This window comes from Chanodichthys erythropterus, chromosome 22, assembly GCF_024489055.1.
Source record: "Chanodichthys erythropterus isolate Z2021 chromosome 22, ASM2448905v1, whole genome shotgun sequence".
Classification (NCBI taxonomy): Eukaryota; Metazoa; Chordata; class Actinopteri; order Cypriniformes; family Xenocyprididae; genus Chanodichthys; species Chanodichthys erythropterus.
In genome coordinates, this window is record NC_090242.1 from 35,008,448 (window position 1) to 35,033,834 (window position 25,387).

Consider the following 25,387-nt stretch of genomic DNA (forward strand, 5'->3'; position numbering starts at 1 on the left):
ATTTAATATTCATATTATAGAAAATAAATACATATTTTATGAGTATAATGATAAATACAATATTTACTTATTTTAATTATAATTGTTTTATTACACTTATTAAATTATAGATTTTATTATATAATTTTATTATTATATAAACATTATTTTACATATTTATATTTTATAAGAATAAAATTATATATTAAACATTATAATTTAAGATGTTATAGTTTGTAGTTAAGAAAGGAAATTATTAAAAGTTATAAACAGGGTTATTATTATTATAAACTAAAACAAACTATTAACAAACTGACATAAAAATGTAAAAAAAATATTTGAAAAAAATTAAGTAAACAAATTTGAAATGTTGCCTCGGCAATAAATACATTAATGACATAATAATGTAATAAGTATAAGTTGAATTACTAAAATAATTAACTGGAAATAAATAAATAAAAACAAAAAACTAAAACTGAAATAAAAATAAATTAAACCTAAATAGCTATTTAAAAATAATAATTAAAAAACACATAAGGAAATCGCTAGAAATTAAACTTAAATTAATACAAAAACTATAAAATATAAAAATAAAAGCTAATTCAAAATATGAATAAAATTAAAATAAAAACTAAAATAACTGGTTTTGAGTTCTAGATGAAAAAAAAAATGGAAAAAAAAATCAGAGAAATAATTTTTGTCTGTTATTTGTCTCGTGTCACATGACGTGTCCGTTCCATCACTTTACCTGTGCAGGTGAAGGAGACCATTAAAGAAAACATCAAGGAGCACCTGCTGGATGAAGACGAGGATGAGGAGGAGGAGCAGCGGCGTCGCGAAGAGAAGTCCAAGTCTCTGAGTCTGCTGGAGTACAACCTGACCATGGACACGGCCAAACTCTTCATGTCCTGCCTGCACGCCTGGGGTCTGAACGGAGAGCTGGACGAGGTGTGTCTGAACCGCCTGGGCATGCTCCGCCCGCACACGCCCATCTCCTTCGGCCTGATCTCTCGCGGCGGGCACATGTCACTGATGCTGCCCACCTTCAAGGACTCGCTGCTCCGACAGCTGGCGCAGGGCTGCGCCGAGGGCCGCAAACTCTCTGTCTCTGAGATCGTGGGCAAGGGCACGTACGGCGTGTCAAGAGCTGTGACCACACAGCACCTGCTGTCCGTCATCTCACTGGCCAACACGCTGATGGGCATGACCAACGCCACGTTCATCGGAGAGCACATGAAGAAAGCGCCAGTCAGGTGAAATCACACATACACACACACCTGCAGACAAACAAACATTCAGAATAATCACTGACAGCATGTTATACCAAACAAACATGTTATACCAAACAAACATGTTATACCAAACAAACACTCATAATAATCACTGTCAACACTCATAATACTCACTTTCAGCATGTTATACCAAACAAACACTCATAATAATCACTGTCAGCATGTTATACCAAACAAACACTCATAATAATCACTGTCAGCATGTTATACCAAACAAACGTTATACCAAACAAACATGTTATACCAAACAAACACTCATAATAATCACTGTCAGCATGTTATACCAAACAAACACTCATAATAATCACTGTCAGCATGTTATACCAAACAAACACTCATAATAATCACTGTCAGCATGTTATACCAAACAAACACTCATAATAATCACTGTCAGCATGTTATACCAAACAAACACTCATAATAATCACTGTCAGCATGTTATACCAAACAAACACTCATAATAATCACTGTCAGCATGTTATACCAAACAAACACTCATAATAATCACTGTCAGCATGTTATACCAAACAAACACTCATAATAATCATTGTCAGCATGTTATACCAAACAAACACTCATAATAATCACTGTCAGCATGTTATACCAAACAAACACTCATAATAATCACTGTCAGCATGTTATACCAAACAAACACTCATAATAATCACTGTCAGCATGTTAAACCAAACAAACACTCATAATAATCACTGTCAGCATGTTATACCAAACAAACACTCATAATAATCACTGTCAGCATGTTATACCAAACAAACACTCATAATAATCACTGTCAGCATGTTATACCAAACAAACACTCATAATAATCACTGTCAGCATGTTATACCAAACAAACACTCATAATAATCACTGTCAGCATGTTATACCAAACAAACACTCATAATAATCACTGTCAGCATGTTAAACCAAACAAACACTCATAATAATCACTGTCAGCATGTTATACCAAACACTCATAATAATCACTGTCAGCATGTTATACCAAACAAACACTCATAATAATCACTGTCAGCATGTTATACCAAACAAACACTCATAATAATCACTGTCAGCATGTTAAACCAAACAAACACTCATAATAATCACTGTCAGCATGTTAAACCAAACAAACACTCATAATAATCACTGTCAGCATGTTAAACCAAACAAACACTCATAATAATCACTGTCAGCATGTTATACCAAACAAACACTCATAATAATCACTGTCAGCATGTTATACCAAACAAACACTCATAATAATCACTGTCAGCATGTTATACCAAACAAACACTCATAATAATCACTGTCAGCATGTTAAACCAAACACTCATAATAATCACTGTCAGCATGTTAAACCAAACAAACACTCATAATAATCACTGTCAGCATGTTATACCAAACAAACACTCATAATAATCACTGTCAGCATGTTAAACCAAACAAACACTCATAATAATCACTGTCAGCATGTTAAACCAAACAAACACTCATAATAATCACTGTCAGCATGTTATACCAAACAAACACTCATAATAATCACTGTCAGCATGTTATACCAAACAAACACTCATAATAATCACTGTCAGCATGTTAAACCAAACAAACACTCATAATAATCACTGTCAGCATGTTAAACCAAACAAACACTCATAATAATCACTGTCAGCATGTTAAACCAAACAAACACTCATAATAATCACTGTCAGCATGTTATACCAAACAAACACTCATAATAATCACTGTCAGCATGTTATACCAAACAAACACTCATAATAATCACTGTCAGCATGTTAAACCAAACAAACACTCATAATAATCACTGTCAGCATGTTATACCAAACAAACACTCATAATAATCACTGTCAGCATGTTAAACCAAACAAACACTCATAATAATCACTGTCAGCATGTTATACCAAACAAACACTCATAATAATCACTGTCAGCATGTTAAACCAAACAAACACTCATAATAATCACTGTCAGCATGTTAAACCAAACAAACACTCATAATAATCACTGTCAGCATGTTATACCAAACAAACACTCATAATAATCACTGTCAGCATGTTAAACCAAACAAACACTCATAATAATCACTGTCAGCATGTTATACCAAACAAACACTCATAATAATCACTGTCAGCATGTTATACCAAACAAACACTCATAATAATCACTGTCAGCATGTTAAACCAAACAAACACTCATAATAATCACTGTCAGCATGTTATACCAAACACTCATAATAATCACTGTCAGCATGTTAAACCAAACAAACACTCATAATAATCACTGTCAGCATGTTAAACCAAATAAACACTCATAATAATCACTGTCAGCATGTTAAACCAAACAAACACTCATAATAATCACTGTCAGCATGTTATACCAAACAAACACTCATAATAATCACTGTCAGCATGTTATACCAAACAAACACTCATAATAATCACTGTCAGCATGTTAAACCAAACAAACACTCATAATAATCACTGTCAGCATGTTAAACCAAACAAACACTCATAATAATCACTGTCAGCATGTTAAACCAAACAAACACTCATAATAATCACTGTCAGCATGTTATACCAAACAAACACTCATAATAATCACTGTCAGCATGTTATACCAAACAAACACTCATAATAATCACTGTCAGCATGTTATACCAAACAAACACTCATAATAATCACTGTCAGCATGTTATACCAAACAAACACTCATAATAATCACTGTCAGCATGTTAAACCAAACAAACACTCATAATAATCACTGTCAGCATGTTATACCAAACAAACACTCATAATAATCACTGTCAGCATGTTATACCAAACAAACACTCATAATAATCACTGTCAGCATGTTATACCAAACAAACACTCATAATAATCACTGTCAGCATGTTAAACCAAACAAACACTCATAATAATCACTGTCAGCATGTTAAACCAAACAAACACTCATAATAATCACTGTCAGCATGTTATACCAAACAAACACTCATAATAATCACTGTCAGCATGTTAAACCAAACAAACACTCATAATAATCACTGTCAGCATGTTATACCAAACAAACACTCATAATAATCACTGTCAGCATGTTATACCAAACAAACACTCATAATAATCACTGTCAGCATGTTATACCAAACAAACACTCATAATAATCACTGTCAGCATGTTAAACCAAACAAACACTCATAATAATCACTGTCAGCATGTTATACCAAACAAACACTCATAATAATCACTGTCAGCATGTTAAACCAAACAAACACTCATAATAATCACTGTCAGCATGTTATACCAAACAAACACTCATAATAATCACTGTCAGCATGTTAAACCAAACAAACACTCATAATAATCACTGTCAGCATGTTATACCAAACAAACACTCATAATAATCACTGTCAGCATGTTAAACCAAACAAACACTCATAATAATCACTGTCAGCATGTTAAACCAAACAAACACTCATAATAATCACTGTCAGCATGTTAAACCAAACAAACACTCATAATAATCACTGTCAGCATGTTAAACCAAACACTCATAATAATCACTGTCAGCATGTTATACCAAACAAACACTCATAATAATCACTGTCAGCATGTTATACCAAACAAACACTCATAATAATCACTGTCAGCATGTTAAACCAAACACTCATAATAATCACTGTCAGCATGTTATACCAAACAAACACTCATAATAATCACTGTCAGCATGTTAAACCAAACAAACACTCATAATAATCACTGTCAGCATGTTAAACCAAACAAACACTCATAATAATCACTGTCAGCATGTTATACCAAACAAACACTCATAATAATCACTGTCAGCATGTTATACCAAACAAACACTCATAATAATCACTGTCAGCATGTTATACCAAACAAACACTCATAATAATCACTGTCAGCATGTTATACCAAACAAACACTCATAATAATCACTGTCAGCATGTTATACCAAACAAACACTCATAATAATCACTGTCAGCATGTTATACCAAACAAACACTCATAATAATCACTGTCAGCATGTTATACCAAACAAACACTCATAATAATCACTGTCAGCATGTTAAACCAAACACTCATAATAATCACTGTCAGCATGTTATACCAAACAAACACTCATAATAATCACTGTCAGCATGTTATACCAAACAAACACTCATAATAATCACTGTCAGCATGTTATACCAAACAAACACTCATAATAATCACTGTCAGCATGTTATACCAAACAAACACTCATAATAATCACTGTCAGCATGTTATACCAAACAAACACTCATAATAATCACTGTCAGCATGTTATACCAAACAAACACTCATAATAATCACTGTCAGCATGTTATACCATACAAACACTCATAATAATCACTGTCAGCATGTAATACCAAACAAACATGTTATACCAAACAAACGTTATACCACACAAACATGTTATACTAAACAAACACTCATAATAATCACTTTCAGCATGTAATACCAAACAAACATGTTATACCAAACAAACGTTATACCACACAAACATGTTATACTAAACAAACACTCATAATAATCACTGTCAGCATGTTATCAAACAAACATGTTATACCCAACAAACACTGATAATAATCACGGTCAGCATGATATGCCAAACAAACAAGTTATACAAAAAACTCATATTAATCACCGTCGGCATGTTGTACCAAACAAAGATCTGATCGCATCACAAGTGTTCATTATGTCTCAGAGATTCATGGTGATCAAATCGCTTTCTAACCACTTTCATATCAGAGTTATTATCCATAAATAAAATGATTAAAAACATTTCTGTTCATTGAAATAAATCTGAAATAAAATAAAATATAAATATTAGTTATTAGTTATTAAACTATAATAATAATTCAGACTTTTTTAAATATATTTTTGATATATTTTTGCTAGTGGCTGCAGGACACTACAGTTCATGTAAGCGAGCATAGCAAAATAAAGTAAACTGTGACATATTATACCCAAAAATTATTCATACAGTGGACTACCAGTAAAATTTATAAAAATTTGGAACCAAAAATTATTCAGACACTTTGACCTGACCATGTTTTACTTAAGTGTTATCTGACATAATTAGTCAATTTTATACGTTCTTTTTATTTAGTTTTAGTTTGAATTACTTTAGTACTTCAAGTTAAAAAAGAAAATGAGAAACGATGTCTTGGCAACTCAACACAGCATTGAAAGAAAGTAAACAACCTTCAAGCATCAGGCGGACATCAGACATCAGGGCGTTTCAGCCCGCTGTTTCTATTGTTTACCTGTGTTTTCTTCTGCGTATCTGGGGGCTTTAATTTTCGTGGGCTCCCAGGGGTCGGATGGAGGTTCAGGCACGTGTGCGGACAGTGAGATAGAACGTCTCGAAGCGTGAAGCGTCTCATCTCCACCCAGGGGCAGTGACCAACACTCGTTCTCAGGGGAAGGGTGCTGTTGTTCTGGTCATGATGGCCCCGCGGGGTGGAAGCGACTGAAGGGTATCGAGCTCTCGCTCTCTCTCTCTCGCACTGGGGTCACTGTTTGTTTGCTGATCGTTCAGCTTGTCCGCAGGTGAGAGATTTTACTGTCGTGCTCTGCAGGTGAACTGACGGGCGGTTGGCAACACATGAAATCTGTCAATATGCTCCGTCAATGTGTTTGTGTATCATGTTTAGATTGAAGGGCAACGCCACCGATTTCTTTCAAAGTCAGAGTTTTACCTTGAAATAACTTTCACGAGTCGATATAATGTGAGTAAATTTGAAGTAGCGGTTTATTTTAAGATTTAGCATGACATTTAATCTTACAACTTAAGTGTTGTATTACTATTATGTGTATCATTTACAGAAGATGTTGTTTTTATCCATGTGAGCCAGAAAAACTGTTCTGTTTGTTTTAAAAAAAGATATTAAAACATTTCTGAGCATCTTTCAGTTTCTGTGTTGCTCTGAGCAAAATTTGCTCCAGATTTTTATGGGGCAATTTCACATTTATAGCCTTACTTTAGATTTGTTTTCTAAACTCTTTAGAGGGCAAAGTTACGCAGTGGAAAGCTAAAACGGCCAAAAAGATGGTATTTTCAATAACTTGTCAATATACTTCTCAAACAAGCCCAAGATGAAACTGGCAGAAATGTTAAAGGTGAAATAAAAAGCGCAATATTATTGCTGTTGGTGGACGTTTGGACCGTTTCCATCAAACTACAGTTTTAGTGTCTTTTATAATGTGTTCAGAAGGTTTTATAAAGCAGTCTAAAACTTTCCTGACACACACGTTTCTTGAGTTCATATCAAATGTCTTTTGACTGTATAGTTTGGCAGTGAAACGTTTCAAACTGGTCTCTACTAAACCTACAACTTCGTAAACTCAGTCAGAAGTCCTTTGTTTCATACCTTCTCTCTTCTCTTAAAATGTGCTTTTGAAAAGCTAAATTCTGAGCCGAATGTGAATCAAAGATCCCAGAGAAGCTTCAATTGAAGCTTTAACGAGGTCAGTCTCTCGTTAGAGTGAATATGACAGGTGGAGCAGAGAGTAATGATGACAGGACGAGAAAAACACTGAATAGAGACGGAGAGAAAGACAGCCAGTATAAAAGAGAGAGAGAGAGAGAGAGAGAGAGAGAGAGAGAGAGAGATCTTGTGTGTAGAAGAGATAACAAGCTGACTATACGATGACATCTCTTCCTATAAATGACAGTTTTCCCAACTAGAGTTGGTAAAACTGTATCCATGTAATACCTTACATGGATGCAAAAGAATATATTCAGATATCTTTTCATGCTCATTATACATTTTAATATTTATGCATTTGCTTTTTTTTTTGCTTTTTTAATTTTAATTTATTTTATTATTTTATTCAATAAATTGTCAGGTAGATTCAGAATGTTTAATGCAACAATTAAAATACAGTAAAAATTTCTTTAGCAGTGTGCGATATCGGTAAAATTGATATCACAATATTTTGAGGGGGTATTTGTCAATAATAATATTTACACAATATTTTACATTCTTCAAAAATGTGTTTGTGACAGTTAGTTTTCATGTTAATTTTAGTTTAATTTTTAGGTTTTTTATTTGCTTTTGTCATTTTATTCGTTTTATTTTTAAATAATTTAAAAATGCTATTCAATTCATTTTTATTTCAGTTTTATTTTTATTTATTTCCAGTTAATAATTTTAGAACTTCAACTTATTTCAGATAATTACCAAGACAACATTTCTAATTGTTTTTCAACTAATATATATATATAATTTTTTTTTTTTTTTTTTTTTTTTACATAACATAACATAAATGTTTTATTTTCAGTTAACAATGCTTGGTTTGTGGAAGCATCCTGTGTGTTAACAGGATATTAATTGACGCTTATGATATTGATTATTATTATTATTTTTTAAATTTACTTAAAACAACAACATTCAATTAAAAACAGTGAAAAAACCTTTTGGCCAACAGGATTTACCTTTTAAAAACTGGAACAAAGAACAACAAAAACTATTTTAAACATTTTAAATATATGACAATAAACTGAAATCATTTTGAAGTTGAAGTATTAAAATTAGTAACTGGAAATAAACTGAAACTGAAATAAAATAAATTAAACCTAAAAAGCAATATTTAAAAATAAAAAATAAAAAATAATAAAATGAAAAAGCACATAAAAAAATGACTAAATGTTAAACTAAAATTAACTAAAAAAAAATCAAAATAAAAGCTAATTCACAATATTAAAAAAACTAAAATAACAGACAGTCCTGCATAAACACACATCCTCACGCCGGTCTGATGTTAAATTCTGCTGCAGATATAGTGTGTGCGTGTTAAATATTTCATTTGGCCTTTTGTGTTTCAGGCCCCCAAGACCAGGCACCCCCGAGAGCCCGAGAAAGAGCATCCCGCAGGCCTCCAGCCCGGCCCTGCAAGGACAGATCAAACAAGGTAACTACAAAGACAGAGCGCTCGCCTTGAAAATAAAGTCTGCCAACGTGAAAAATCCTGCTCTCGCTGTAAAACAAACACCACTCAAGCTTCACACACACTAAACCCTCTGAATGTTGTTTTTTGTTTTGTTTTGTGTTTTTTTTTGTTTTGTTTTGTTTTGTTTAGCTTCATCAATCAGAGGAACCATGACTTGACTAATCAGTTGTTGACAGGAAGACTCATAATGTTCAATGCAACAGTTAAAATGCAGATATAAAATGCAAGATATAGAAGTATTTGCATTAGGGGGTGTGTGATATTGACAAATTATATCTTAATTTTTTTTTAAAATTGAATTAATTTTACTTATTTATTTATTTTTATTCTTGTCAAAGGAACCATGACTTGACTAACCAGTTTTTATTATTTTATTTTATTTTATTTTATTTTATTTTATTTTATTTTATTTTATTTTATTTTATTTTATTTTATTTTATTTTATTTTATTTTATTTTATTTTATTTTATTTTATTTTATTTTATTTTATTTTATTTTATTTTATTTTATTTTATTTTATTTTATTTTATTTTATTTATTTTATGAACCATGACTTGACTAATCAGTTTTTATTTATTTATTTATTTATTTATTGAGGAACATGACTTGACTAATCAGTTGTTGTTTATTTTATTTTATTTTAGCGAACCATGACTTGACTAATTAATTGTTGTCAGGTAGATTCATAATGTTTAATGCAACCGTTAAAATTTAGTAAAAGTATAGAAGTATTTGCATTTAGTGGTTATTGACAAAAATTGATATCTCAATATTTGGTCAATAACAACATTTAAAGTTTGTTTCTTTTAATACTAAGAAAGCTTTCTATATTTAGTGCACTTTTCTTTTCTTTCCTTCCGTCTTTTCTTCATTTTTGAGGAAAACATGGTAAATTTCGCCATTCTGTCTGGTTTTTAGATGGGTTTTTCCCATTTTTCGTTTCTTGCATTTCACATCGTCCAACAGATAAAAAAAATGACAATCTTAGCAAACGCCAATAATAATACGTCTTGTTTTGAACGCAAGTTTTGTTAGACAGTTCTAGATAATGGTCCGGTTCAGTGCAGGGTGTCTGTTTAAACCTTGTTAGTAACACACACACACACACTCTTCCTCAACACGTGCCCTAATTTGTCCCCCGTCCAGAGCAGCTATTGTTGGGCCACAATAGAGGAGGACTGTGAATAATCGTTTGTGTTGCGTTACACACGCCACACGCCTGTTTGGCCACATTCAGAGGGGAAGTGGCTTCTGTTGTGCTCTTCTCTTTGACCAGAAGGGCCTGCAGCGTTCCTTTCTCATGCTAAAAGTCTTTCACGGGACAAAACCGCCGCAAGAAGCATCAGGCCTCCGTGTCCGGCATTCTGACACGCGCCTGTCCGATGAATTCTCACGCCGGACGAGATTGCGTTTAGAGAAGGTTATGATTCAGTTTTTATCTCTCAGAGAGAGAGAGAGAGAGAGCGGGTCCTCGGAGATGTGCTGAGAATATTGATCTAACACTTCTCTTTAGGTTTGTACACATAATGAAAGTTATTCAACGCGTGTAGCGTTTTTTCCCTCCTCTCGTTTCCTCGTATTGATCCGGACGGGTTTGTGAAACTGTGCTCAGGTTGTGTTATTAAGTGTTTTTTAATGGAGTCGTTCTTTAAGTCGCGTGCCAAGATAAAAGCTGAGCGTGAGCCGGCAGAAGCAGGGATTTAGAGAAACAAATGCCTGCGTTTTGAGCAGATCTCGCTGTGAGTTTCAGTCTGAAGAGGCCGGTAGATTATTTTTAGCACAGGAAAACTGATATAAAGATGTTTTTTAATTGTCATGAAGTGCCTTTTTAAAATTCACTTCTCTTTTAGACTGAAAAACTGGAGTTTAATTGATTTTATTCCATGTCTGTCAGCTTTGCTCGATATATGCTGTTGTATTCCAGACTACATTGTTTTTTATATTTTTAGCTATTTAACAGACTTGTAATGTAAATAAAGACAGGTTTTTGACCAGCTTGATTGAGGACAGCATTGCTAGTAATAGCTATGGTTAACCGATATGGGTTTTTTTTATTGCTGATACTGATATCTATTGAGCTGATAATGGTGACTTTAAAGGATTAGTTGACTTCAGAATTCAAATGTCCTGATAATTTACCCATGTCATCCAAGATGTCTTTTTTTCTTCAGTTTGAAAAGAAATGAAGGTTTTTGATCAAAAAACATTCCAGGATTTGTCTCCATATAGTGGACTTCACTGGGGTTCAACGGGTTGAAGGTTCAAATGTCAGTTTCAGTGCAGCTTCAAAGAGCTCTACATGATCCCAGACGAGGAATAAGAGTCTTATCTAGAGAAACCATCGGTCATTTTCTAAAAAAAAATTAAAAAATGTATATACTTTTTATCCCCAAAATGCTCGTCTTGCACTGCTCTGCGGTGTGCCACGCATTACGTAATCATGTTGGAAAGGTCACACGTGACGTAGATGAAAGTACCTCGAAAAACTACATCTCATTTTCTCCTCCAACTTCAAAATCGTCCAATATCGTTGTTTTACCTTTATTGTAAAGAGCATTTGACTTAGTCTTTGCATGTTCACTTTGTAAACACTGGATCGGTACTTCCGCCTATGTCACGTGTGACCTTTCCAACATGATTATGTAATGCGTGGCGCATCGCAGAGCAGTGCAAGATGAGCTTTTGTGGTTAAAAGTATATAAATGTTTGGGTTTTTTTTTAGAAAATGACAGATGGTTTCTCTAGATAAGACTCTTATTCCTCGTCTGGGATCATGTAGAGCTCTTTGAAGCTGCACTGAAACTGACATTTGGACCTTCAACCCGTTGAACCCCAGTGAAGTCCACTTTAAGGAGAAAAATCCTGGAATGTTTTCCTCAAATTTTCCTCTTTTTGACTGAAGAAAGAAAGACGTGAACATCTTGTATGACATGGGGGTGAGTAAATTATCAGGACATTTGAATTCTGAAGTGAACTAATCCTTTAACAGTTTAATTGTAACCGATAAGTAGTCCACAAAATTGCATTATATTACAAAATACTTATTTCATACTTTTTTATGTTTTATATATTTGCAGAAAATGCATATTCTTTTAAATTTTTTTTATTTTTTTATTATCCACAGAGATTTTCCTTTTTATAAAAAAAAAATGTTTTTGTACTTTCAACATTTAGTGCACTTTTCTTTCTTTCTTAAAAATAAATAAAAATAAAATAATATTTTCTGTAAAAGGTAAGGGTGTTCTGTCTGGTTCAAATTGAGCTACTACAGATATGCCAAAAAAAATTATCAATTATTTAAATTATTTTGCCAAATGATTTTGTCAGATAAAGACCTTAACAAAGTTTAGTGTTTTGCTCTTCCCTCGTATTTAAAAATATTTTCCATATATTTTGATGGTGTAAACAAACTTGTATGGTTGTTAAAAACAAATGTCCCCTCAAGATGTCACCTGTGGCCACTACTGGATGTGCACAGATAGAGATCACAACCCTCACTGAAAATGTTGTGCTTGTAGAAAAACACCTTCCACTGTTTGTTTGTTTGTTGAGGTTTTTCTCACTGCAGGTCCGCGGCTCCCTGTCTCTCTGTCTGCATGCATGGCTTCGCTCTGCCATCTCTCTCTCTCTCTCTCTCTCTCTTTCTCTCTCAAGCGCTCATGGGATTTGTAGTTCTTGCTCACTCGGTCACAGTTGTAGATCTTCACCATTCAATCTCTTAATGAACTGTGTGTTTTAAGAACTGCTTTTGCCGTTTGTGAAAGGTTGGTTTTAGTTTGTCGAAAGGAAAGGCGTAGGTATATTTTTGTCATTTTATTTTCTTTTGTTATAGTCAGGGAGAATTTGAATTTTGTAATATATTATAATTAATATTTTACTTTTTAAATAATTTTTTTTTGTAATGGCTACTATGGAATACTATAGTGTAACACTCTATCATTGGTTTTCAGTTTAGATTGATCTTATCACACACACATATACATACACACAAATATATATATATATATATATATATATATGTTAGAGCTGCACGATTCTGGATAAATAGAGATCACAATTATAACAAATAACGTGTAATTTAATCAAATTAATTGCTGCAGTGTATTAAAAATAATTACTTTTAAGTCAGTTGAGTGAATGATTCAGTGACTCAATCATAAAGACTTCACTTGTTCCATTACTGAATGAATCCGTGTTTTTGAACAAATCTCTTGAATGAATGATTAATTGACAAATACATATTTAAACAGTCACTTGTCGCCACCTACTGGTGTAACATTGTAACTGATGCAATCTTTATTTGAAGCGTCACTTTACTTTCTAAAGTTGATTTACTCTATTTTGATTGCTACTGGTAGACATCAGTGTTTATATCTGAACTATAAACTTTTACCTCAGTAATTATTGTAAAACAGAAATAATGATAATGTGTGATTGAAAAGACTGTTTGTGAAGCTATTTCATAACGCAAATCTGAATGTTTGCTGCATAGTCAAAGGTTTAATCGATAGAGCCAAATCACTGTCATTTAGGAATGAGATCACATGGGTGTTTGAATCGAGATCGGCATCTTTTAATGATTAATCGTGCAGCTCAAATATATACACACAGTATATATTTAAGCATCTGTTGTTTTTGTTCAATTGCAAAATTTTTGTTGAATTAACCATATTTTATCCATCTTTTTCCAGGTTTCAGTAGAATGCATTTCAGCATGAATAATTACTATGCTAATAAAAGTTTCCACCTGAAAACCACTATAATTAAAAGTAATATTAGTGATGTTATTAATATCTGATGATTCGACAGCACTGTAACTGTTTGTGTAAAATACTGACTTGAAGTTAAATAAGAAAACTATTTAAGCAGCTGCCTAATGATCCCGTATTCATTTTTGTACTTTCATATGCCGTATTTAATATGAAACAGCAAAGACAAAAAGGTGTCTAAAAGTTATGATTTAAAAATGCATTTATTTGGTAACGCTTTACAAAAATGTCCTTTATTAACATTAGTTAACTATACAACAAAGATTAATAAATACTGCACATTGTTAATGTTAACTAATGGAACCTTATTGTAAAGTGTTACCAATTATTCTTATGTTTATACACATTTTTTTTGTCTTTAATATTGGTGTTGACCCAGTCATATTTTGATGGAAACTGTGGTTACCATAGTAAATAATTATAAAAACTACATTTTTTTTTTTTTTTTTGTAATAGTCATACTAACAGTCATAATAACCAGTTAGTTTAGTTTATTTCCTGTGTTCATGTATTCAGTTTATTTTCATTTAATAACGGCTACTTTACTCTTCTAACACTGCTGGAGGCCTTTCTTTCTTTCTTTCTTTCTTTCCTTCTTTCTTTCTTTCTTTTTTTTTCTTTTTCTTTCTGTTTCACGTATCTTTTCCTCTCTTTTCAAGCTGCCGTCGCTGTTCCGTCTTCAGGAGTGTCTTACTCTCCCTCAGTCAATGAAGGTATTCTCTCTGAATAAAGGCCTCTCTCTATTTCTCTCTCTTTCTTTTCTCTAGCCGCGCTCGTTTTCTCTCCCTGTGCTTTCCGTCCGCCTCGCGCTCAGTGCCTGTGTGTGTTTATTGTGTTAGTGTGATTGGTTCTGTCTCTAGGTTCAGCTCACTTCCTCTATTCTACTGTACCTCGTGCTTGTAGTTGTTGTCTGTCTGTCTGTTTTTCTGTCTGTCTGTGTGTAAATGTCTTGGACTGCATGCTTACTTCACATACACACGTTTATCTTCAGATCCTCAGTGATTTAATAAACTTCTTTATGAGTAAAGTAATTAAATCCTTGTTTCTGTTCTTTATATACTGTAGAGATATTAAATTATATTTTTTCTAATAATGCTTCAGTGTTTCTGCTTCGCACGTCTTTCCATTCTTAGAGATCCAGTGTAGATTTTTTTCAATTTGAGTGTGTTTTCATGAATATAAACCAAAGGCCTGAATGTCCAGTAGCTTTAAGAATATTTTCCTAAAGGTAAGTGTGTTGATCTTGTTTCACAAAGAAATGTTATTTCTTTGAAGCCGAGTCAGTTTTCTCCTCAGAAAGTGCATTACCGTGTTTTCCAGCAGCTGTTCCATATATTTCTGATATATGTGATTCTGTTGTGGATGTTGCTCATTTTCCCCCCATGATGCTCATGTTTCTCTGTGGTTTCTCTAGGGTCCTGTAAGGATGGGCTTCAGAGCAGCAGGCTGTTGTGAGTCGTTGTGATTGACTCTCTGTGTGATTGTGTGTTTGTGTAGGTTGGAGTCAGCTTGCCGCCATGCATTGTGTCATGCTTCCTGATCTTCTGGGTTTGGATAAATTCAGGCCTCCTCTACTGGAGATGTTGGCGCGCAGGTGGCAGGACCGCTGCCTTGAGGTATCAAAGTCTATTATTGACATTTCTATAATTATGTATTTGTTTCTTTTATTCAAATCCTTTTTCTCTTTGCACAGTCCCAATTTTGCTCATAAACTCTCCATAAAGTAATGTTTAGCCACATAATTTGACATTAATATAGAATATGTCAGGAGAAGTAATCTTTAGCCGTAAGAGCAGATGCACACATACATGAGCATCACAATTTGCAGTAACTGAGTCAACGTTAAACTAAAAATCAAATACATAATGCTGAACAGTAGCATTTATGTACTATTTTGCCAGAAAAAAATGACTGCAGCTGTTTTAATTTTAACGTTTTCAGTCTGTTAACATAGTTAACTTCATTAGTTAACATGAACTAACAATAAAAATACTTTTATTAATACATTTATTAATCTTAGTTAATGTTAGTTTCAATTAGGGATGTGCAACGATTAATCGTTTGCAAAATAAAAGTCTTTGTTTACGTAATATATGTGTGTGTTCTGTTTATAATAGTTATGTATATATAAATACAGGCACATACATGTATATATTTAAGAAAAATGTTAATTTATATATAAAATATTTATATTTACATGTACTATAAAATATATATATATATATATATATATATATATATATATATATATATATATATATATATATATATATATATATATATTATATATATATATATATGCATATGCATATATTTCCTAAATTTATACATGTATGTGTGTGTATTTATATATACATAACTATTATAAACAGAACACACACATATATTACGTAAACACAGACTTTTATTTTGCTAACGATTAATCGTGATTAATCGTTGCACATCCGTAGTTTCAATATTTATCAATTCATTATTAAAATTGAAAGTTGCATCTGTTCATATTATTTAATTTTATATTATTGGACCTCAGCTGATATGAACTAACAATGAACAGTTGTGTTTTCGTTAACTAATGTTAATAAAGATTAATAAATACTGTAAAAAAATATATTGTTACAGTATTTGTTATTGTTATTTATTAATATATCTTTGTTAGTTAACGTTAGTTAATTTATTTATTAGTAAATATTTTAAATTACATATTACATAAATGCTGTAGAAGTGTTAAAGAAGTCTAAAAAATGTTGGGTTGAAAAAGGTCAAACCCAATGATTGGGTTGTTTTAACCCAGTGGTTGGGTTAAATGTTTGCCCAACTTGCTGGGTAGATTTATTTAACTCAACTATTATTTAAAAAATACTGTATTGCCTGCTTTAAAATGAACCCCCTATATTTTGAAAATTAACATTTATTAAATTGCTAATTAATAAATGTTCACCTTTTTGATTATTATTGTTTCCTCTAGTAATTATGTGTCTGATTTTTTTAATTTCCAACATATTTTGGGTTCATTTTAAGCCAGACATATAGTCATTTTTAAACAATAGTTGAGTTAAATAAAACTACCCAGCAGGTTGGGCAAACGTTTTACCCAACTGCTTTGTCCATATTTAACCCAACTTGGGTTGTTTTTAACCCAGCCTTTTTTGTGTTCATGTAGTTATGTTATCATGAAACCTACAGTAATTACTAGAAAAACTACTGAAATTGTAGTTGATTAAGGTTTTTTAGTTTTAGCTATATATTGTTCATTTCTAATGATAATTATTACATTATTATTTTAATTTACAATAATATTAAAGCGAACCTATTGCTTTTTCTCATGTTTAGTGTGTTTAATGTTGTTGTTTGAGCATGAAAAATATTCTTCTCTATATCAGTGTCAGTGTTTCTGAACTCCCTGAAACGCCTCCATGGTAGTCTTGAGTTTTCTTCACAATATTCCTCATTTAAATAATTAATGCATAGAATAAAGGGGCGGGGCTTGGTTGAGTTAGTAGTGTGTTGAAACTGGCGGTTATGGTAAGGGGCGGGACATTTCCCAAACACCAATCACAACACACTGCTCCAGCCGACCAATCAGAGCACAATGGGAAGAGAGGAGCTGCAACAATGGAGTATATGAGGAAAATAATCAACATTCAAGCAGGAAAACCTGTTCTAGTAGAACCCAAAAACAAAATCCTTTAATATTTTATTCATAATTCACCAGAAGTCTTTTGTTTTTGTGAGCAGCACAGTGCCAAGTGATCTGAGTTTGTCAGAGTGTGACGCCCGTGACCGCAGAGGTGTCGTACGCCACACTGAGAGAGAAATGAAGAGAGACAGACAGAGAGAGAAAGAAAAGAAAGAAAGAAACGCTCTGTTAAGCATCCTTAATCCTTTTTCTCCAAGGGTTCCTCTCTGTCTCTCTCTCTCTTCTCGCATTCACTTTCATTCGTATCTTGCAGCTTTAGCACCTGCTAACCCCGCGGGACAAAGACACACACTCCATCTCTCTCAATGGCTTCTTTCAGGCTTGTGCTTTATTCGTGAGCTTCATCTCAGCGGTCTGTCATTTGAGTTCGGCTGCTGTGGCTTCAACTGCACTTTCTTAAAGAGAGCCTTTTCAACAGGAACGCTGCAGTGTCTCTCTAAACCTGACGTGTGTGTGTGTGTGTGTGTGTGTGTGTGTGTTGCAGGTTCGAGAGGCGGCCCAGGCTCTCCTCTTGGCTGAACTGCGCCGGATCGGTCAGTCAGGCAGGAAGGACACCATTGACATGTGGGCGCCGTATCTTCCGCAGTACGTGGACGCGGTCAGCTCCCGTAAGTATTACACTGAACACTCCTGCCGGTTCAATTTCAGTTATCAATCTCAGTCAACACACACACACACACATCAGGTTTTATATTATAATATTATATATTACAAGTTTAATAAGACAGATTTACCCGTATTTGCGTGTGAGCAAAAACACAGTTTTTGTGTGCCTCCCTTTAAATGCAAATGAGCACCCTTTCCAGAAGAGGGCGGAGCTTTAACAGCTCAACAACAACAAAGCTGGAGAATCTCACGCAGCCAAAATGAGGAAAGTGTAAATTGTATGTAAATTTTAGGGTTTGTGATGTCACTAACCCGGGAAGAAGTTCGTTGTAGTCCTACCAGCCGTTTGTTGTAGTTCTTAAAGGGTTAATTCACCCAAAAATGAAAATAATGTCATTAATTACTCACTCTCATGTCGTTTCACCTTCGTTAATCTTCAGAACACAATTTAAGATATTTTTGATGAAATCCGATGGCTCAGTGAGGCCTGAGCAATGACATTTCCTCTCTCAAGATCCATTAATGTACTAAAAACATATTTAAATCAGTTCATGTGAGTACAGTGGTTCAATATTAATATAATAAAGCCACGAGAATATTTTTGGTGCGCCAAAAAAAACGACTTATATAGTGATGTCCGATTTCAAAACACTGCTTCATGAAGCTTCGGAGCGTTATGAATCTTTTGTGTCGAATCAGCGCCAAAGTCACGTGATTTCAGCAGTTTGGCGGTTTGACACGAGAGCCGAATCATGATTCGATACGCTGATTCATAACGCTCCGAAGCTTCCTGAAGCAGTGTTTTGAAATCAGTCATCACTAAATAAGTTATTTTGTTTTTTTGGCTCACCAAAAATATTCTCGTCACTTTATAATATTAATATTGAACCACTGTACTCACATGAACTGATTTAAATATGTTTTTAGTACATTAATGGATCTTGAGAGAGGAAATGTCATTGCTCAGGCCTCACTGAGCCATCGGATTTCATCAAAAATATCTCAATTTGTCTTCTGAAGATTCTTACGGGTGTGAAACGACATGAGGGTGAGTAATAAATGACATTATTTTCATTTTTGGGTGAACTAACCCTTTAAAAAGCGATTTCTTTAAAAGAAAATATCTCTTTTGCATTGAACTTTGAGCGTCGTAACTTTGCAGATGTTGTTTTTGCTCAAAACGGCAACATTACACACTAACTAAAGTTAAACAAGTGAAATCAGAATCAACCACCCCTTTAATCTGTCTATTTGATCAAACTTTTATTTATTTCTGTGAAACTAGCCAATACACCCATAAGTTTTTACATTAACACAACAGAATTGAACACGTCGGAGCATGTTTTGCACTTCCTGGCCCACACAGGAAGTCAGATACGTCTCCCAAGGACGTTGATGTAGTTGGCCACAGATGAACCAGCACAAACAATCCCGCTCATGGGAACCGTAAGAAAGTTTTCAAGGAGGTTCTGGAGTGAATCAGGAATCTTTGAGATTCACCCCAGGATCTCAGCGATGGGAAATACTTTGCTTTCATTCAGTTACATTTACCAGCACAAACCTGGCCATCTCAAACCTCACACCGCCTACTGAGGAGAAAACCTCCGGACACGCCGCTCATCAAAGCAGACTAGGTGTGTGAAAACACACAAACACAGAGTATAATGTGTCTGCGGCTGTTTTCACACTTAGTTCGATTGTTTGGTCCAAACCCGAGTTCGATCCCTCCCTCCCTCCCGCCCTCGCAGGTCTTATTTCAGTGTTTGTGTTGTATTGATGTTCCTCAAACATCCTGCTTAGGGTTTGTTCTGAACCTCTAAGAGCAGATCATTTCAGTCTCAGGTTTGCTGTTTGTTCTTTGTTTTTGTACTTTATACTTTATTACTTTTTAAGAAGTTGTTCAGCACAGTTTTTTCCCCTGTCTTGATGTATTTCCTATCGAAACAGGATGTTTCGATCTATGTTCTGCTTGCTAGTCAGCGGTAGGTGGATTTAGGGCCGGGACATTCTCATTCTAGAGAGCATGTGAGTTTGATAGAAAGATGTCAGAATACACAGTGCATCGCAGTGTGGAGCTGCATAGCTGCCTGATTGATAATAATCATAAATGTTTCTTGAGCATATTAGAATGATTTCTGAAGGATCATGTGACACTGAAGACTGGAGTAATGATGCTGAAAATGCAGCTTTGATCACTGGATATAAATTACATTTTCACATGTATTCACATAGAAAACCGCTGTTTTAAATGTTAATAATATATCACAATTCTTACTGTATTTTTGATCAAATAAATGCAGCCTTGATTAGCAATAGAGACTTCTTTCAAAAACATTAAAAATCTTACCAAACCCAAACTTTCGAATGCTACTCTAGATGATCTCAAAGCTAATAGACAATCATTAAAAACCACCTAGCAGCGTAATTCTGCTGTCTTGTAAGATGAATTACAAATCAGTCACTTATGAGGATCCGTTTCATCTAAGATGCTCCCTTAGAAGGCAGTTGTCTGTGTAGGCAGTAAACGACTCATTAGAGTTTAGAACAGAGCCGCAATGTCACCTACAGTGTGTACTTTTGTGTCTGTGTGTGTTTAAAGTCATTTACAGCAAGAAAGCTTCAGTGTGTGTGTGTGTGTCTCTACGGGCCGTTGATGGGAGGCAAGCAGTGGCCCCTGGGAACGGTTGCCATGGTGACGGTTGCTGGTCAGTGTAATGTTACCGTGGCAGCAGTGACCTCAGCAGGGTACAGGACTGCAGGGGTCAGTGAAAGCGATCTGTCCCGCACACACACACTCGTTTATTGAGTGTGTAACAGCACGACTGTCTTTTGCCATTTTAGTATTTGCTCTTTTATTGAGATGTTTTACAATGAGATGTTCAGAAACACACACACACACACACACACACACACACACACACACACACACACACACACACACATGCAGTGTCCTTTACAGCAGTATGTTTATATCAGCACTGATTATCAACCTTTTATGAGGTCAAGCATCACTATGACCATTCGTCTTATTTAGGAGTTTGTTCAAATCACTAAATGCATAACTCATCCTGCAGCTCTTGTTTGATTTCTCTAATCGCGTGTCTTGTTGAGGAGACAACATGTTTTGGATGATCATGTAATTAATTTGATATTGAAAAAAAACTATATTTTACGTTAAAGGAAATGACAATATTCTAATTAGCAAAAAAAGAAAATACACAGCTCACACACATTTGGGATAAAATAGCTAATTTTTAATTGAATTGAACTATTTTTGTTTTTTGTTACTTTTATTTTATTATTATTATTATTTTGCATACTCTACAGAGTAAAACATGATCATGATTTTAATGGTAAATGATGAAAACGGTTAAATAAATGAAAAACAGTTCTGTTAAGTTAACTGTAATAAATCTAACTGTATGTTTAATGTAATTTTCCAGTAAAACACCATTAAATTTACAGGTTTAGGAAGTGAAAAATAACAAGTCATTGTATAACTTGCAGTGAAAAAACATAAATTGACATTCCCACAATTCCCTGTGTGAAAAACTAGTTTTTTTCTCTCTAATCAGTTATGTACATTAGGGTTTTATATTACATCTAATGTTTACGGTTATGAACCATAATTATTAAAAAATAAACCTTTAAATTATATGGTTTTGAACTGTAAAATAGACAGTAAACTAAGCGCTGTCCCATAAAACCTAAAATGTTGCTACCGTATTTTTTACGGTAACGTTCTGGCAAGCACTCAAACAGTGTTTTTACAGTGTAATATGTAATTAAAGTATGCAAATACAGTTTTCTAATATGCATACAAATACAAAGCACATCCATTTGGAATAAAACAATTCAATTAGATTGAACTTTTTTATTGTTTATTTTTGTTTTTTAGTGTTTTTAATGAATTTCTGCATACTTTATTATCCAATTTAAGTATGCAAATGCAATAAAAATACACATCACGTACATTTTGGATAAAATTAATTCATTTTTAATTAGATTTTACTGTTTTGGTGAGTGATTGCACATAAAAAATCTGACAAAAATATTACATTAAAGTAAAATCTGGTCAGGAATTACATTTTGTTTTTATATGCAAACCATAAAATGGAAACAATGTGATGCAGATTAAAATTTTGTAATTTTTTTTGTAAGCTTGTTAATTGCTTAATACTTGCTTCTCTCAAGCAGATTTACACATCTATCATTTAAAGTCTTTCTCTAATGGAAAACGGATCACAAATATTGATGACTCATCCTGCACCACACAGATTTTTGTCCAATCATGTGCTCTCTAGAACTAAAACCACCTGACTAGCAAGTTAAAACACAAGCACAAGTTAAGCTGTGTAAATGTGTTGAGTGTTTTGCTGTGACCAAGTCAAGAACAAGCTTTACTCTTTCCGTTCCTGAATCATACAATACAAACACACAAACACACACACACACACACACACACACACAGATCAGGGGTTTAGGTGTGTGTGTCAAGTAAGCATCAGCCCTGAAAACACACAGGTTTTTGATTTGCAGCCCGACTGAAGGCTTTTACCGATGGCGGTCAAGCGCTGGTGTTTTTAAGCGTGTCTCTGCTCCTATTGCAGTTAAAGGTCAGCTCTCCCTCTCACAGAAACACACAGATGCATGCTGGGCATTAGCTGCTCTGGAAATGAATAAATGACCTTTTCCTGTTCACAAAAAACATGTGGAATAAACGACAGGCTCCGAGAAAAACCAGACATATGCAGTGAAAGTGAGACAGGTGCATTCTGGGGTTCTGTGATGGGCTTTATATTATATCTGTGGTGGAATGTGTCACAGGAAATGGTTGAATAGAGAATAAACAAAGATAAATGTGATGTAGAAAGGGAGGCGTAAAATACACACAAACATGAAAATGATGACCGCTTCTGTGTGTGCTTCTGATGGAGATTCATGCCATTAGATTGATGCCATAAAATAATTTTTCAAGTTTAGTCTTCACTCATTTTTTAGGAGTTCTCGCTCCTGACACTTGCTTTTTTACATATTTTTTGGACATATATTTATCAAGCAGTCTAATAACCATACCATCTCTGTTTCATATGACTACAGTCAAACCGAAACCCTGAAATCAAACATTTCTTACATTAATGATTTGAGTGCCTTTTTTGTAAGTTTACAGCAACAGTTTTGTGCCAGATGTTCATCACACATTCATACGCGTCCTCTCTTCAGATGTATGAATCTCTGCATACTCGAGTACACGATTTAAGTATGCAGATGCAATACTCATAATAAGAAAAAAAAATGCATTACAAACATTTTGGATAAATTAGTTAATTTTGTTTAATTTTTTATTTTATGTTTGGTTGTTGTAGTCATTCAGTCTCTCTCTCACCTTCACTGCTCAAGCTCGGCTCTCCTGTTAGATGTTCACGGCTGGGATTTACCCTTCCCAGCATCCCCTGGGGTGATGAGCGGTGAGGTAGAGGGGTAGAGCGGTGGGAGGGACGGATGAGCAGGTGATTAAAACAGGCCTCAGGCGGTTCTTCCGTGAGAGAGCGGTCAGGCCCACGGATGTGCCTCTATAATCCCACACAGTTTTCCTGCACACACACCCTGAGGGTGAAAGACACGCTCAAACCCTCCGTACCAGCCGTTTATCTTCAAGGAATATTCTGGGTTATTTACAGCTTAAGCTCTATCGACAGCGTCCGCGACGAGCTGTCAATTACCTCGGAGAAGAATTTGCACTGAAAACAATCATAAAACATTGTCCATTATTGCATTATTACACCAAATACATGCAGAAACAGACAGAAATTTTAATTGTTATTCATTGAAATTCTTCCACTCCACTACAAATCTTTTAAATTTAATTTGCACTTCCACAAATCACTATTCCTAATGCATTATATTGCATTATGTATTGATAATTTATGAGATACAAATGCCATTTGGTTTTGTTGGCGTTGAACCCTGTGTCTCGATGCATTAGGTTTGATAATGTATGTGCAAGAATGAATGAAATTTGATAAAATTGCTGTATATTGCCCTCACAAAATTGTTGTATGACTTCATAAGGTTTTGAATATAATTCTTGCATTATAATCCAAATATGGACCATAATGCATTTTTGTCTTTTTTGACAGATCTAGTCACTATTTCTTTTCATTGTATGAAAATGTTCAGCGTGAATCAGTGTTATTTTCCATATGTAATTCATATACTATTATAATGTGCATTCATATTTTGAATTAGTTTTAGATTTTCTGTTTTAATTTTAGAGTACATTTTGTTGTCTGTTTTTGTCATTTTTATTTTTGTCTATATATTTTATGATCAATTTTAGTTTTTTTTTTATTTTAATACTTTATTAAAATAACCTTTTAATTATTAAAATGTATTAAAATATTTTACTTTTGATTTCAGCCAGGAAATTAAAACTAAAATATTATTAAAATATACTAAAAATTATTTAAACCTATTAATAACATTTCTGTTCATTGAAATGAAGCGGAAATAAAATAAAATATACGAAAATTACAAATGTTGCCTTGGCAATAAACTTAAAAATTAAACTAAAATTAAAACTAAAACAAATAAAAATAAATTGAACATAATAAGCTATATAAAAAAAAAAACTAATAAAATGACAAAAGCATATAACAAAATTACTATAAAATTAAACTAAAACTGAAATTAAATAAATTAAACCGAAATAGCAATATTTATATTTAAAAAAAGCTAATAAAATGACAAAAGCATATAAGGAAAAAACTAAAAATTACGCTAAAATTAACATGAAAACAAAATATATAAAAATAAAAACATTAGCTATGCTATAAAATGTAATAAAACTAACTAAACACAGATTTCAGTGATTATTTTTTGTTACAATTATAAACTGTTAGTGGTTTTATAATGACATGCAGGTGAATAAATGCTGACAAATACTCATTTTTAGGTCATCTATTGCTTTAAGTCATAAATATCCCAGAATATTCTTCTTTACATCATTTTAGTTTAAAATGGCAGTTAATTTAA

The 25,387-nt window shown here is 33.5% G+C and overlaps 1 protein-coding gene across 5 annotated transcripts in view; it reads left to right on the plus strand.

Annotated features, from left to right (window-relative positions):
• Window positions 1–25,387, plus strand: part of LOC137012176 (WD repeat-containing protein 7) — a 117,130-nt gene that overhangs the window by 35,049 nt on the left and 56,694 nt on the right. For all 5 annotated transcript variants that reach the window (XM_067375288.1, XM_067375286.1, XM_067375289.1 and 2 more), the window contains 4 exons: window positions 736–1,232; window positions 9,156–9,241; window positions 15,547–15,665; window positions 18,231–18,354. In XM_067375288.1, the coding sequence (XP_067231389.1) occupies window positions 736–1,232; window positions 9,156–9,241; window positions 15,547–15,665; window positions 18,231–18,354 (826 nt within the window). The remainder of the gene's footprint in view (window positions 1–735; window positions 1,233–9,155; window positions 9,242–15,546; window positions 15,666–18,230; window positions 18,355–25,387) is intronic.